The following is a 16,513-nucleotide window of genomic DNA, read 5'->3' on the forward strand; positions in this document are numbered from 1 at the left end:
CTTCATTGTTTGGTAGGTTGATAATGTCTCAGCCATCCGGTATCTCAATCTGATTTACGGGAAAGAATCAATTGACCTAAATCAGATATCCGTAAAGGGAACATACAGAAACCTCTTGGTGAACACTTTAATCTGCCTGGTCACACATTAAGACATCTTCAAGTTGCTGTTTTGTTACAGACCAATACACATTCACAAGTTTAATTCTCATGCCAAGGTCTACATCGAGATACCGGATGGCTGAGACATAAACAACCTACCAATGATGGTATCTACCAAACAATGAAGGTACCATCTACATGTTTTGTTAGTCTTTAAAGTGCTACCAGACTATTTGTTATTTTTTAAGTTTATCCTGTACAGACTAACTCGGCTACCCCTCTGAAACTTAAACGTTATCAGACATAGCTATATTAGTTACAAATGTGAAAATCATTCTACTAACTTATATAGCTATGAAGACAAAAGCCTGAGTGTAAACATGATTATGAAAAGTCCTTTTGCTAGTACAGTTCATTTGGAGAACTGGTACAAGCAATACAGGCAAAGATTTTATGACAGAATAAGCTAGGTGCTAGAATACCTATGCTGGCAAACATAACATAACTTAAGAACAGCCATACATTGGGTCAGACCAAAGATCCATCTAGATCAGTATCCTCTCATTCATAAATGACTAATGTCAAATGCACTAAAGGGGATGTACTGAATAAGTACGCATTAAGTGATCTATTTGCTATAGCACATTCCCAGTTTATGGGAAACAGAGGTTAAAGATACCATCTGTGCCCAACCTAGCTCATAACCATTCCTTCCTTATCTACTTTATCTACACTAGCCATGATTTTATTGACTTCAATCATATCCCCGTTTAGTTGTCTCTTTCCCAAGATGAAAAAATCCCAGTCTTATTAATCTCTCCTCATACAGAAATTTTTTCCTAGAGTGGTCTGAGCATTAATATAGACAAACTGAAGTTTAACAAACAATGGGAGGAAAAATGTCTTAGAACCAAAAGCACAAAAACAGACATACAGAATTGTTAACTCAATGAGCATTGAGGGCACTTGGCAATTGCTGAGACTGGGTCACCAGTGGGAAACTCTACAAAATACTTCATTGTTGCAATAAAAACAGTGTCATATATTCTATTTTCATTATGTGCCATAAATCAGGGAATAGCTCTATTATAAAACAGTTCATAAAGATATTTGGATTAAAGTAACTCAGGCCACTGTTAATGAAAATACAAGAACTTCAGATGTTTATCTATAGTACTAGAGAAAGAATTGTATACATATTTAACCATAAAGTTTCCTAACATAATTTTGGAGATTAATATATATAGTAACACGAGTAGCTTAGTCCCTCACTACATGATACCATGATAAGAATTTTTAATTTCTTTAAATAGGTGATGCAAAATTCTCAAGCAGAAGATAATATGTTGTTATTACTGCTATAGGTTCTTCAAGCAGAATTATTTGGTATGTAGAGCACACTTGCTCTGAGCTAGATGCTGATCTTAGGTACATTGAGGAAAATGCAGGAAAAACTTTCAATAGTGTTACTGAATATGGCCATCACTTTCTTTTTAAACACACACACAATTTAAAAAGTGTTGATTCACGTTGCCTTGCATATAATATAGTAGAATAACTGATTTACAGAAATAAATTTAAAAGGACTCTGCAATCTGTTCTCTCTTTACAAATTAAGTACATTGTTTTTCAGTCAATGATTCAGAGTTTTGTGTGGACAATATACGTGTATTATTCACAGCCAAAGTGTTGGTAAAGCTACAATATTCATGTTCTGAGCAAAAGTTAAACATTAACAGGGTCTGAAGAATAACCTTTTCTGCATGCCATCTGCCTCTTCAAAATGTATGAATGTGATTCTTTGTGCATTTAAATAAGTACATTTTGCAGCAATTTCTGAGTAGAACTAAATGTGGAAATACATTTCCCAGACTAAGGGAAGCATAGAGAGTGAGTTATCTAATCCTTTTACAAGATGTGGAATTAAGCCTTTATAATAGCAATCTTTTATCTGCTGCTGGCTTCTCAAACCATTATCTCAGAGGAGAAAAATTGCAGTCAGTCTTTTCAGATTTAGCACCCTTTTTCTCCTGTGATTTTTTTAAGAACTCATGAAAGGGCTGTAGGAGGGAGATTGGTTTTTTGTTTTGTTTTGTTTTTTGCTTGTTTTTTAAAAAGAGCTGCATTAAACTATTATCCACCTATTCAGATTCTGGCAAACAAACCTCTCCAAGCTTAAGAGCTCTCTGACATTTGGACAGGATAGTTTGCATCCACCAGAGACAGCGAGGTTGCTGATATTCATCATTAGAGAGCTTTAGCGCAGCACCAAGCTGACAGAATCCACTGACACTGGTATGAAGAATTAGCTTGCATGTCACATTATGAGGGCTCGATCATTTAAACTGGAAATGTGTCTGTGCTTTTGGAGAGAAAAAGATAACTGTCTTTTTTTGAATTCTACGCCGGAGAGAAAGACAGGGTAAAGAGATGAGCACTTGCTTCATTTTAAATGAGTCAACCTATTAGGTGGGGCAGAGTTACAAAAGAAAAATAATATGTACATTTGCAATACATTCAACAACTGTTTCAAATTTTGCAAATTAGAGCCAGTATGTTTTTAAAGAGACAGCAAGTAAATACCCCTTTCTTCTGTGCATGGGTAAATAAGCTGTTAATTTTATATTTAAAGTTTTCTAACTTTCCTCTCATTTTTATTTTTTTCACCACCTGGATTTATGTTATAAGAAACCATTATACAAATATTGTTCAGCTGTGGCTAAGAGAATGTATTGTTATGAAATATTTAGTCATGTAATGGTATGCTGTAATGTTCCTTGAGAATAGTCAAAGCCAGGAACTAATCTGAAGTCATTAAAATTACAGTAGAGTTACCCCAGAGGCAAATTTAATGCATTAAGTGCCAAGTTTCCAAAAATAACCACCCAAGAATGACAACACGCATGTGTACCCAAGATGCAATTGCATACATAATCAAGTAATTGTACAGCCTACATATGCTTCCCATACAACCTGTTTGCCCAAGCATATTTAACAAATGCAGCTTAAATATCTTCTTGCAGGTCCAACACTAACGATCCTAATTATACAGCAAGGATTTTATACCATTTGTGTAACTGTATTTTAGTACAGGCTGAACCTCTCAAATCTGACTCTCTCTGGTTCAGCAACATCCGTGATCCATTAAGATTGTAGTTAGTCAGTTGTCTGCTTTTGATGAGTGTGGTCAAATTTCCCGCAGTCCCATAAAGTTTGTTAACAGCCACCACTCCTGGCTCTCAGTGTTCTGTGCTATCATCTAGCTCTAAATTACCCTAAAAGTCTTCTAAGAGACCAGCAAGCAGTGGAAGTGTTGGTAATGCTGCTAAGTGTAAGCATGTTTTTTATGCTTTATCTACTTATTTCCTTGTGCCAATACAGTAAAACAGTATAACAACACTAACACTTTGTTACGAAGAGAACGGATAAGCCTTGGCTAGGCGTAGGTTTATATATAGCAGTGGTCTCCAACCTTTTTGAGCACAAGATCACTTTTTGAATTGAAGTGCAATCTAAGATCTACTTCAAATATAAATACCCTTGCCCTGTCTCCTTCCTGCCACTTCTCTGAGGCCCCGCCCCGCTCACTCCATCCTCCCTCTCTTGCCCATCCTCACTCACTTTCACCAGGCAGGGACAGAGGGTTGGGGTGCAGGCTCTGGTCTTGGGTTAAGGGATTTGGAGTGCCCGAGGGGCTCTGAGCTGAGTTTGGGGCAGGCAGTTGGGGTGCTCAAGAAAGTTCTAGGTGCAGGCTCTGGGAGGGTGTTTGGACGCAGGGGGCTCAGTGCTAGGGCAGGGCTTGAGGTGTAAGAGGGGGTTCATGACTGGGGTAGGGTTTGGGGATATGGGCTCCAGCTGGGCACTGTTTATCTAAGGTGGCTCCTGGGTAGTGGAGCAGTGGGGCTACGGCAGGATCGCCCCTGCCTTGGCCCTGCACCACTCCCTAAAGCAGCCAGCAAACCCCCTCCATCCCAAGTCCTGTTGTGCCCCCTCTCTGCTCTGTGGAGAAAGGATAAAGAGTGGGAAGGGGCACTTTGACATCAGCACCCTTCTCTCCCTCCGCTGTCCTGCATAGAAAGCAGAGGCTCCTGAGGGGACAGCTCCAAGGCAAAGGGCAGGGGGCCCCCCAGGAGGAGGGACAGCTAAAGCGCTGGCACTTGATAGCCTCTTGGCCAAACCAGTCAGGATCACCTGTGAGAGGCTCCAAGATCTACCAGTAGATCCCCATCTACTGGTTCGTGACCACTGATACAGAGTATATCAGTACAGTCAAACATTATTATCATCTGCATATTTTTCTTCTTTTGAGGACACTGAAATAACCTTTCACACAAATAATATAATTGCTAGGACAGCAAATGTGGTACCAAACTGATGTAGTACTCCAGGGAGGGAAAAGAAAAGATAAAGTGTTTTCTTTAAGCCATATACAATGCCAGTGAGGCCAAGAGCGGCACAACAATATAATATTGCTTTGGGAATTTGGGGACAAATCTCTGCATTAATCATAAATCCGTATTAATCATTTCATATGACTGTGGATCATCTTCATATAACCTTCTATTAATAGAACTGTATATTAATATTTCCATATATAACCTTCATTTTCATATAACTTTGTATCAAGTCCTTTTTATATAGAAATTTTGTATTAAGTCTTGGAATAATGTTATAGTCCCTAAGCATAATTAACGTAAAGAAAATGTCCTTTTACTAGCAGTAGATTAGATCTCTCCCCTTTTACTTAATTGATGGCCCCGTTGAATGAATGAGGTGTGAATGAATAAGGCATGGAAGGCAAGCACCTCAGAACAGCTGCAACAGTTGGAGAGGGGAATAGGACCAGATCCAAGGACAAGGAGACCTGTCAAGTGGACCCATTGAGAAAGATCAGACATGAAGGACTTGGGAGTCAGAAGCAAGAACATTCTTCAGTGCTTTGGAAGCAAATTCAAAAACCTTCTTTGAAGATGGATGTAGCAGCATTAAGGACAACACCCAGAAGAAGGAGCCACAATTGACTAACTGACACAGCTAAAGTGTATAGATTTGCATAAGACGACTAATAGATCTGAATGACAGGGAAGCTGCTATAAATGTAAGGTGTCTTGCCTGGGACCCCAGGTCTCCTCTTGTCAATATTGGAGCATCTATCCGGATCAGCAGAAGCCAAGCTCTTCTCCTCCCCCATCTAACTCACCTGGACAGTGAAGTTAGGGGGAACAAATAGTTGGTAACAACAAGATGGAGTGTGATGGGTGTGCATGTGAGTGCATTAGTGTAATATATCATATGCATATGATAAAGTATTGATTGATATATGTATTACCAATAAATGTGGCATTTTGCTTTATCCAAAAGATCCAGCACAGTTCTTTAAGCATAACACATTCATGGCTAGATGTTGAAAAACTAGGCTAGAACAAACCTGAGACACAGCCTGAGACACAGCCCAAACTCAACTCAACAGAGCTGTTAAACACTTAGGCTACATCTAGACTGCATCCCTTTGTTTACAGAGGGATGCAAATCAAGCACATCGAAATTTCTAATGAAGCAGGGATTTAAATATCCCATGATTCATTAGCATAAACATGGTCACCACTTTTTTCAAAATGGAGTTTTTTTTAAAAAAAAAGGCAATTTACACGCAGATCTGTCGAAAATAAACCCTTTTTTGACAGATCCTGTATTCCTCAAAAAATGATGTTTACAGGATCTGTTGAAAAAGGTTTATTTTCAACAGATACGGGGGTGTCTAGACTGTCAGATTTAAAAAAAACAGTTTTGAAAAAAGAGGCGGCCATGTTTATGCTAATGAGGTGCAGGATATTTAAATCCCTGCTTCATTAGCAATTTTGATGTGCCGAATATATATCTCTCTGTCGACAGAGAAATTTAGTTTAGACAAACCCTTTTTGTCTAACAATATGTCCTGTCAAAATATATGGTATTTTCTAAAAATCAAAGTTTTTATGAAAAAATATTATATTGGATTAATTCTTTCAACAATGAATCTGAAAACAAAATAAAAACTTTAGTTTATTTCACATTGAAATCTGTTTCACTACAAATTTAAAAAATACTATCAAAGTTAAAAAATGTATTCCTTAGCACTAAATGCAATATATCAAATGATGTTTATGGAACACACCAAGTTTCCTTTTTCTTTTCTGTAAATTTTCAAAACTTCTCCAAGTTATAAAAAGTTCTAGAGTGACAAAATGAAAAGCAAATTTTGCTACTTTGTAACTTTTTCCAAGTTGGAGGAAACTTTGAAGAGTCAGTGACAGAGGTACAGAATTTCATTTATCCTTCTGTCATTCTGTGAAATTGGAGATGTTTTGATAAATTACAAAAGGGTAAGAGGAAAAAGAAATGTAGTGGGGAAAAACCTAGACATCCTTCATGCTATTGCATTTAGTGGCAAAAAAGGAAATCCAAATTCTAAATATTGACATTTCAAACAAAATTTCACACTTAAAGAACTGAATCTTAAAGAAAATTTGAATTGAAAGTGTTGAAAATTCACCCTAGTTAAAATAAAAAGCTCCATACATGTAATTTTGCATTACAATTGTTCATATGAAATTTTTGAAGGGGGAAGAACGTAGACTTTTAAAACTATCTCTAGAACTAAAACTTTAACATATAAAAGATAATTACAGGTGGGATCGTCCTGGTCCTGCACCCTTGGGAACATTCCTGAACCACAGAGTTTGTCAGACTAGGGGAAGTCAAGGCTCCCTTCCTGGCCCTGCTCCCTTCTACTGGCCCCACTGCCCCTAGCCTTGCCAGGACTGCGCTCCTGACTGGGGCCAAGGCTGTGCTTCTCATCTCTGGGGGTGCCATACTGGGCTGCTCTCCCAGCCACTGGCTCCTCTGCCTCCAGCTGGGCCAGGGCTCCACTTCATGCTGCACTCCTGGGCCCCGCCATCCATTCTGCCTCTGGCTTGAGTGGGGTGGTGCTCCCAGTGCTGTTCACCTGGGTGCCTGATCTGCTGCCTTCTGTCTGAGCAGAGCTGTGCTCCCAGATGAAGCTGTGTTCCCTACCACCAGCCCCAGCTGTGGCTGCACTCCCCACCATCAACCCAACTGCTGAACCTGGCCAGCTGGGGCACACTGGTCGTATCAGAGAGTCCCAGATATTATAGGTATCACCCGTTATTTCTTTTTAAACAAAATCACTTTTTCTTCTCTGAAATCCATTGAAACTTTTCACCAAATTTCACAGATTCTGCTTGCATGTCTGCTATCTCTAGATCTGTACAAAAGCTCCACTGTAATGTGACTAACCTCTCGAAGGATTTTATTATAAGATCAAACCACTTAGATTGTGTTAGGTTTGCACAAATTACTATAAGGAAAAATAAACTACTGTTTAAAACAAAGGATCAATAATCTGAGAAAATTACAAAAAATAAACATGGAGGAAAACAGAATGAAAATGTTGATACATGTCATAATGTGTCATCTAGGATGCTCAGCACCCTCCATTCTAAAAGGAATAACCACTACGAATTATTTAAAAATTAGGTAATGGCAAGTCAAGAAAAAACAGACACAACCAAAGGTCTTGTTATCATTTGAAGAAGCAAAAGTCACAATTAATTAACACTCCAAGTAAGACATCTGATCACAGAGAATCTTAGGGCAAGTCTACACTACAGGGAAAATATAGTCTAGGCTATGCAGTTTGCATTATGATAGGAGCATAACTCAATGTAGCTTAGATCTATTTACCGCTTAGTCCACACCATGCTAGGTTGAAGAGAGAAACTCTCCTAGGCTAAGTCTAGACTGCATCCCTCTATTGACAGAGGGATGCAAATCAAACACGTTGAAATTGCTAATGAAGGCGGGATTTAAATATGGCTGCTGCTTTTTTCCCGAAACTGAGCTTTTTCAGAAAAAAACTGGCAATCTAGATGCGGCTCTGTCGAAAATAAACCCTTTTTTGACAGATCCGGTATTCCTCAAAAAATGAGGTTTACAGGATCTGTCGCGTCTAGACTGCCTTAAAAAAAAAAAAAAAAAAAGCTCCGTTTCGAAAAAAAGCAGTGGCCATGTTTATGCTAATGAAGCACGAGATATTTAAATCCCTGCTTCATTAGCAATTTCGACGTGCTTGATTTGCATCCCTCTGCTGACAGAGGAATGCAGTCTAGACACAGCCCTATTAACTTCCCTTACTTTTCTCCTTCCAGTGAAGTTCTGGAGTCAATGGGAGAACAATTGGCAAAGACCAGCTACACTGAGTCCCAGTGGTACACCACAACATCAATCTACATGGTAGGGACACGCCCTTCCCACGTTACCTTCCTCTTTCTCACAAACTAACTCAATATCAACCACTTCAAGTTAAAAACAAATTCATTGCCCCTATACTGAAGCCATTTCTCCCCATAGTTTAGGAAAATTAACATATATATCCCACACATGCACGAAATACCTCAGCCAGCATCAAGATTATGGGGAGGAGTTGCATCTTTATTTTTTGCCCTACACACTTTAATCAATGAATTATAGATTAAAGTTATATATGAGAGGGCTATCTTTGGTCCTTGATACTCTTACTACAGAAGTGAAGCCAAGCTGATTGTTCCTTTAAATTGTTGTAACCAGTTTACATTTTCAAGGCGATTTTCATGGGGAATTGGCTAAAAATCTGCTTTTATGAAAGCAAATACAAAAAAAGTTGCCCCGTTACATAAAAGGTTGCATGTTAGAAAAACACATTAAAATTTACACATGGACAAATCATGCTCTTACATTGCTTTAAGAAAGATACTATGGCAGGGAATGAAACTATCAGGCAGAAGAGGATCAGAATGAAGATGAGTTTAGGGAAGAAATTCTAATATTTCTCCAATAGGCTCCACCTACTTTTATCACATGATCATATAGATTTTTTTTTATAAAATGCATATCAGGGCCTAGTAGGACTGTTGTTCCCTCTCTCCCTAATTTCTAGTTATGTACAACATACAATATCAAGGAACTCATTTACAGGCAGATGCGAGGGGGGAAGGGGAAGGTGGAATAAAATAACTAAACTTGTAAAAGCCTTAGTTACCAACAGCATTTTGGGAAGAAGACACATCATGTCTCCAGGGTCCAGGCATTCCTCTACTTGATTCCATGATCTCTGTCATCTCAGCCTGATACATATAGTCACACACTATTCAGTATACTTAATCCAAAATAAAGGACCCTGGGGTTGGCTGGCTCTGAACCATATAAGAGTTTTCCAAGGGTCATCTTTTGAAATTTCCCTTTAGCTGCCATCACTAAACAAAGCTTATCCAGGTAAAGGAGAAGGCTGAATAATCCATCACATGCTCACTCCCAAACAACATATTGGAGGAAGGGAAAAGGAATAAAAAAAGAAAGGAAACGAGATAAAAAGAGACCCCATTCCTTTGGTCAGGGAACAACTCCTATGACACAAAAGGTTGAAGGAGCATCACTGGCCATCTCACCATTCTCCCAAAAGACAGCAACAGGTAAGAGTGCAAAGTCCTAGATGGTTCCAACTCCATTTACCATCCTTTTAAGTTTATTATTTTGTTTCTATCTCTGTTCCTCCTAAGGCAATTAAAAGCTTTGGTTAATTTATCTGCTGGCTGGTATTTAATAGTATTACTTGTATACAGTACATAAAGTGGCACAGCTTGTTTATCATTAGTCTCTTTTCAAATTTCAATAATCTCCTTATATAAGATCCACTTGTCAAAACTCATATACTCTTGTCCATATACCTCATTATCCAATTTTCCAATAGGTGGTTTTCAATGACCCTCTCCCGCAAAGTCCCATTAGCATCTTTTGTGATATTCTAATACTGCTGCATACAAATGCTCTCTTCAAATTTTCTTAAATGCTCAAAGAAGATTGTCATTAGAGTTTTTTTCTTTCCCAAGCAATTCAGTATTACTGTTGGTCAGCCAGGAAGACGGCTGTGTCCTGCTGGTCTCAGATCAAAATATGGAGAAAATGTATTGTTTGAAATACACATTTGCATGCAACCAGTGCTCTCTTTTGACATTCTTGTTTAGAATCACTCAAGCTTATGGAGGGTGTGTTTTCTATAATCCCATTTCTTTTTTAATCCCATGCAACCCCTTTTTGTGCACTACTGATGTTAAGAAGAATTAATGCACCCTTGCATTATTAGAAACAAAAAGCGTCTTACTTCCAGGAATGCACTGGCAAAACACCACAAGGCAAAGATTTAACTTTTGAGCATGGAAGCAGGCATAGAAGGCTAATGGGTGGTCTTTAAAAAAAAAGCCCCTAAAATCGACTGAAATGGCTGCTCGGTGCCATTAAATGGCTGCCCACTGCCTTTATCTTATACCTCATCGATAAATGGCTTATAAAGTACATTGTTTGCAGTGGTGCTGTACCATGTTGATCTCAGGATATTAGACAACGTGGATAGGGTAATATCTTCAAATGAATGACCCTTTGTTGGTAAAAGAGACAACCTTTTGAGCTACACACAGATCTCCTTCAATGTATAGGAGTAAATGGCAATATCTTTCACAGTATTATTGAATGTGTTGCAGAAACAACTTGCAAGTCACAAGATGGAACAAAATAAAGATGCTTCTCTGCTACTCTGTAAGTAGGCCAATATTTAACTTTTTTTATTTACGTGAGGATGCCTAGTTATGACTCACCAGCTAAAACTAATATGTTTTGCCACAGAAACAAACATTCCAAATTACAGATATCGTCATATGTTCCTGATTTTGCAATCTATGAAACCTTACCTTCTTTCACCTACTGAATTATGTCACCCTTTTGTTCAAATGACTTATTATGCTACTTAACTTGCATTATAGTTAGTTTTTGAGAAGCTATAGAAAAAACACTGTTCAATCACTATATTCCAGTTTGAAAACCCTCTTAAGCTGTTATCCACTTGCATTTCCCTCCCCAAGTGTAAAACATCAACATGGAAAACACTAAACTCTGTTTCTAGTCTGTGTTCTAGTCAACAAACCTCTTTAAAGCTCTGAAGATGTAAGCGTCTCGTTTTTATATCATAAAATTTTACAAAGCAATTTGGTGTGATGATTTGAAAGAGACCTACATCTTTATCATTCATATCTCTAGGAGGAAAATATTTCCTTTTATTAATATGATCTTCACCTTGAAATAACTATCAATTGAAGATGATTAGTGAAGGGAATTATCAGCTTTTAGAGTTTAGAAAATAATATTTTTGTTTCTATATTGATCAATCTAAAGAGGAACTCCTTGCTGTTAGTTCAAATTTATGCCCATGCCTGAATATTTCTAGACTCCTATTTTCTGCACTTCCTAAGAAAACTAGCACTTTTTCCTGAGAATGGAGTCAGGACCTTGGAGAATATACTGAAAAAGAAGCCTTTTATGGATAATTGTATGTTACACAGTGGATATAATGAGATGATTATGGTGAAGAATTATGGTGGAAATTTTATAAAAATTTGTCTCGTATCCACATTCAAATCCAAATAATTAATGATGATTAGGCTACTATTTAATAGCATTACTGATGAACTATCAAAACAGTTCTGCAGTATCACAAAGCCTCCCCCTAGGAAGACTGAAAAACAGTGGAAGCATCAGAGAGCGTGCCTTGGCCTAGGAATAGAATTGGAGCAGGGTATATTGTTAAAGTATAGGAAGGTGACAGGACCTGGATGTAGAAATGCAGGGGCAACATTATATTTTCATCTGAGCCAACATGCACAATTCCCAATATTTGGTTTTCTGCCAATTAAACAAAAATGCATAACTGAAGAAATCTTATTCATTCCACAGGCAGCCAAAACATGGGTGGTAAAAAGTAACCTGATCTGACAAGTCTCCTACTTATAAAACATCCAGTCAAATTAAGTGGAACTATTCACTTCAAATCACTTTAAAATAGCTCCATTATTAAATACCATTAAATGAATTTAAGAGGAATTAAAGAGGAATACTTAAGGTGAATTTAAGAGGAATACTCTTACACGTTTAACTGTATCAGAAAGTCCTGGTAACAATTTATATTAATTTGTATTTATTTTTCCGTTTAAAAGGGCCCACTACCAAGACCAGAGTGCACATCTATAAACACAGATAGGTGTATCTGATCTTAAGAGCACCCCAGTTCCAGAGGATAGGGGACTCCCTGGTATGTAGCAGTGAGATTTAGTTGTCCTGATCAGCTCAGTGTACCTCAAATCACTGTGGTCTTAATATGTATGTAAAAGGTATCATGTAAAATATCATATGTGAACTGTCCATTAATATTATTGCAGGGTGTATGTACAGAGGATCTAAGAAAGTTATAATACGTATTGGAAATATGTTCTTTAAAATGTTTGGTATATAGGTTTTAATTCACCATGCTCTAGACTAAGGATCGTGGACCAACTGGAAGGAGTGGTGAATATGATAACATTTTGTGAGTGGTACAATGAGCACAGTAGGGGAGATGGTTTTTGGGAGACTTGAGGCTGGAAGGGCTGTTGGTGTCACCCTGCAAGGAGTAAACAGGCATTATGCTATGAAGCAGGCTGCTGGCATCAGAGCTCTGAATCAAAACTGCACAGCACAGCAACATCCAGGGTTATAGGATAGGTATTGATATAAGTCCTTACTGCTCCAAGTGAAGCCCAAAGTTTCATGGCAAATATTAATTAATTAAAAATATAAAGTAAGAATATAAAAATACCTTCCCCTTAATCCAAAACCTTAATCTAAAACTCAGACACAGAAATTGGTGAAATAATTTGTTCTGAAGGTAAATATAGTTACATATTGACATACTGACAAGGGAGTTAAATTCCAAACTTGAGGAACAGCTACAGAGGTTACCAAATACTGAATACCATAGAATATTTGTAACAACTCATTAAAGGACTTCAACTGCCTTGCTAGAAAAGAGAGAGAGAGACAAAGTTTGTCAGGGTAATATCTGTTATAGGACCTACTTCTGGAGAGGTGTGGTCTGGCAGGTAGGTAGGACCTAACCCAGATAAGATTTTAAAGACGTATGCCAATATATTGAATTGCCTTTGGCATCCTCTTTAGAACATTGGTGAAGTATGCTTCTTTAGGCTCATTTCATTCAGTAGCTGGGCTGTTGGATGTAGAATCCACTGGAACAGTCCATTGTGAAGAAAACAAGATATGGATAACTGTACCTTGGAAAATTTAGGTAATTACTTCACCAAATATAAAGTAGAAAAGTGGCTTTCTTCCCACTTATTGTTTCATGAGCAGCTGAAGCTCCAGTATCATCCCTGGACATTATATATCCTTGAAAAGAATGATAAAGTCCTCTCAACACTAACTTTAGAGCCTTCCCTCAGTGGCATTGGGGCAGAAAGACTTATGATTCTTTGGGAGCTTAAAGAAGATGATGAACAGCAATAAGAGACAAAGTAATGGAGGCGAGCATTCTGGTACTCAGATTATGAATATGGTGGAAACAAATTTTCAGTTAGATCCTCTCTGTCATCGTTAAGTGGGACTGGGAGAGGGAAGGGTATGGATCAATTCCAAGGAATAGCCAAGCACTATTTGGCACGCTGGAGGGCCAGTAAAGTTGGCTTTATAGCCCTCCCGCATGTTCCCTTTCAGTTCCAGATCATTTGTTGTTTTTTTAAGCTTATCCTGTACAGACTAATGCGGCTAGCCGCTGAAGCTTCAGTTTTTGTGTTAGCCTCAAGGGAAAACCTTACCAGGGGAATTTTGAGTTGCCAATTAGGGCAATTCTAAACGCCCAATAATTCAACAATAATTAATTTCAATGCAATCACAGACACAAAATGTATCAATTCAACCATTGCAAAGGTGGATTTAACCTAACTTTACCTTAAAACAGATCCATATAAAGTATTTGTATTACATTTTTGTACAAATTCCATCTACATATAGAAAACCAAACCTACCTAATTTACTTTTCACTACCACATAACATGTGGATGAGCACCAAGTTGAGAAAATGAAACTTACTTTTACATATTTGGTTGTTTGAAAGCATATCACATAATATTGGCATTTGATTTCCTATGATTTAGGAAGACAGAAGATGGTCATCAGCACTATATTTTAATTAATTTACTCTCTAGAGCACCAGTTTCAGTCATTTATGAAGGTACAACACCTTATAACCAAAAGCAACATTTCTGAGAATTACAGGTTTTACAGCTCACAGTGTTGAGAGCTGTACTGGCAATGTTGTCAATATCTCCTTATGGGAACAGTGCTGCTTGTGGCAAAGCATAGGATTTCATCTGGCCTGTGGGTATATTAGAAGTACCAGCAAGTGTTTTAAAGTCAGCATCCCTAAACCTGAAGAAGAACTCTGTATAAACTTGAAAGCTTGTCTATTTTACCAATAAAATACATTGCTTCACTCACCATGTCTCTCTAGTATCCTGGGACCAACACTGATACAACACTACAAACAATCCCTAAACAGGTACCATTCTCAAAGTGATAACCTTAAGAAAACTGATAAAGAAAACCCTGCAAAACTAGCCAATGGTGAAAGCAAGGAGAAAATTAGCAAACCTCTGTATTGGTCTTATTAATCTACACCAGGACCTATGGGCTGGATCCGCCCTGCCAAGCCCCTGGATTTGGCCCGTAGGTCTAGTGGCTGTCTCAGCAAGGCTCCCTGCCTGCCCCGTCCCTGCACACCACTCTGAAAAGCCAACTGCAGGGCCCCCTTCATCTGTGAACGCTGTGAGCCCAGGTGTGTGTGGGGGCGGGGGGAGAGAGGTTTGGCATGTTGCTCATTGGCTGGTTTCTATTTGAAGAACAGGCAGCATGGGAAGCTTCCTCGCTTCCCCCTCAGGCTCACAGCTGATCACAGATGCACATGGCCATGATGAAATTCAGAAAGGGTTAAAACAGTTTTAAGCTGTGAGGTAAAACTCAAGACTATCTATATTTGGAGGCTACATCTACACTGGCGGCTTCTTCCGAAGAACTGTTTTGCGGAAGAGTTCTCGCGCAAAAAGTTTTCCACAAGAGCACGTCTACACTGGCATGTGCTTTTGTGCAAAAGATGTGCTTTTGCGCAAGAGCATCCATGGCAGAGTGGACACTCTCTTGTGGAAGAAAGCTCTGATGGCCATTTTAACCATAGGGGCTTCTTGCCAAGAAATTCATGTGCCTGTCTACACTGCCCTCTTGTGGAAGAGCTCTTGCGCAAGAGGGCTTATTCCTTGTGGGGAGAGGAATAACTTCTCTGGAAGAAGCCCTGTTTTACAATGCTATACTGTAAATGTACTTGCACAAGAGCGCGTGTGAGGTGTAGACAGCCAGCAAGTTTTTGCACAAGAACGGCTGTTCTTGCGCAAGAAGCCGCCAGTGTAGACATAGCCTGATTCACTACTGATGTGAATAGTTTCACACACTACTCAAAACTCAATTGCCAAAATAGGCCAAATGATAGGTAAGAGCAAAACAATTTGCCTTTAGCAAAGGGGCAGTCATTCTTTGTCCCTTAGGTAAGCAGAGTAATTATCTTAAAAGGCTGGAGAAAAGAATCTACTTGTTACTATGACTGGCTATTGTTTTACCTGGCACACCTTGCGCAGATGTTCAGTGTGACCTTTGCCTGAGGTTCAGCAGGATGTGTACTTCGAGTTTGGTTAAATTTATTTCCAGAAGACATCACACTGGTTACTCCTTCCATTCTTAAATCATCAAGATCCTCTGTAACAACACAAAATGACTGAATGAACTAAATTATGCTGTAGACAATTTTGCAATAATAAGGGTATTTCCCCTATACAGAATACGGAACAGCTACTGAACAGTTGGAAGTAAGTAGATATAATTACTTTCACAAAAGAAGAAAAATTATTTGTAGGAGATTTTACATATATATATGTATGTATTTATACATGTATGTATTGTGTCATATTTCTAATGTCCTTTAACACAGCGTAGAAGTAGTTCTGTTTAGAAAAAAAAATGTAATATATCTGATCCAAAAACTACTGCCAAAATTTTCGAACTCTGTTTCACCAATGCATTTACAAAGAAGTTTGCAAATTTATCTATGCAAAGCTGGTGACCAACTATTCAATGTAAATGTAGGAAGTGAGGAATCAATCAAAAAAGGACATTGTGCTCCTGGGAAAATGTGCTGCATCTTCTCGAGATGCTTGTTATTGATTTTTATTTTCTTGTTACCTAGCACAGCAAATGTATTCTGAAATATCAGAGACTTTGCTTAACCTGGAAAAAAATATATATCCCTTGTTACTGTAGTATCCAAGTGGCTCAAAACCATTGAAATCATTAATAGATTTATCATCACAACAGCCTGTGAGGCATGTTTTCCATTTTACAGCTGGATTAAATAACTTATTCAAGATCACAGAGGCAGACTGTGGCTGAACTGAGAA

At 38.3% G+C, this 16,513-nt stretch overlaps 1 protein-coding gene across 10 annotated transcripts in view; it reads right to left on the bottom strand.

Annotated features, from left to right (window-relative positions):
• The window catches only part of C2H8orf34 (chromosome 2 C8orf34 homolog), a 237,461-nt gene that overhangs the window by 70,097 nt on the left and 150,851 nt on the right, over positions 1-16,513 (bottom strand). For 8 of the 10 annotated variants that reach the window (XM_075920572.1, XM_075920568.1, XM_075920565.1 and 5 more), the window contains one exon: positions 15,680-15,815. In XM_075920572.1, the coding sequence (XP_075776687.1) occupies positions 15,680-15,815 (136 nt within the window). The remainder of the gene's footprint in view (positions 1-15,679; positions 15,816-16,513) is intronic. The other 2 variants (XM_075920570.1, XM_075920564.1) reach the window with 1 other exon arrangement.

Source organism: Pelodiscus sinensis, chromosome 2, assembly GCF_049634645.1.
Source record: "Pelodiscus sinensis isolate JC-2024 chromosome 2, ASM4963464v1, whole genome shotgun sequence".
Taxonomy (NCBI): domain Eukaryota; kingdom Metazoa; phylum Chordata; order Testudines; family Trionychidae; genus Pelodiscus; species Pelodiscus sinensis.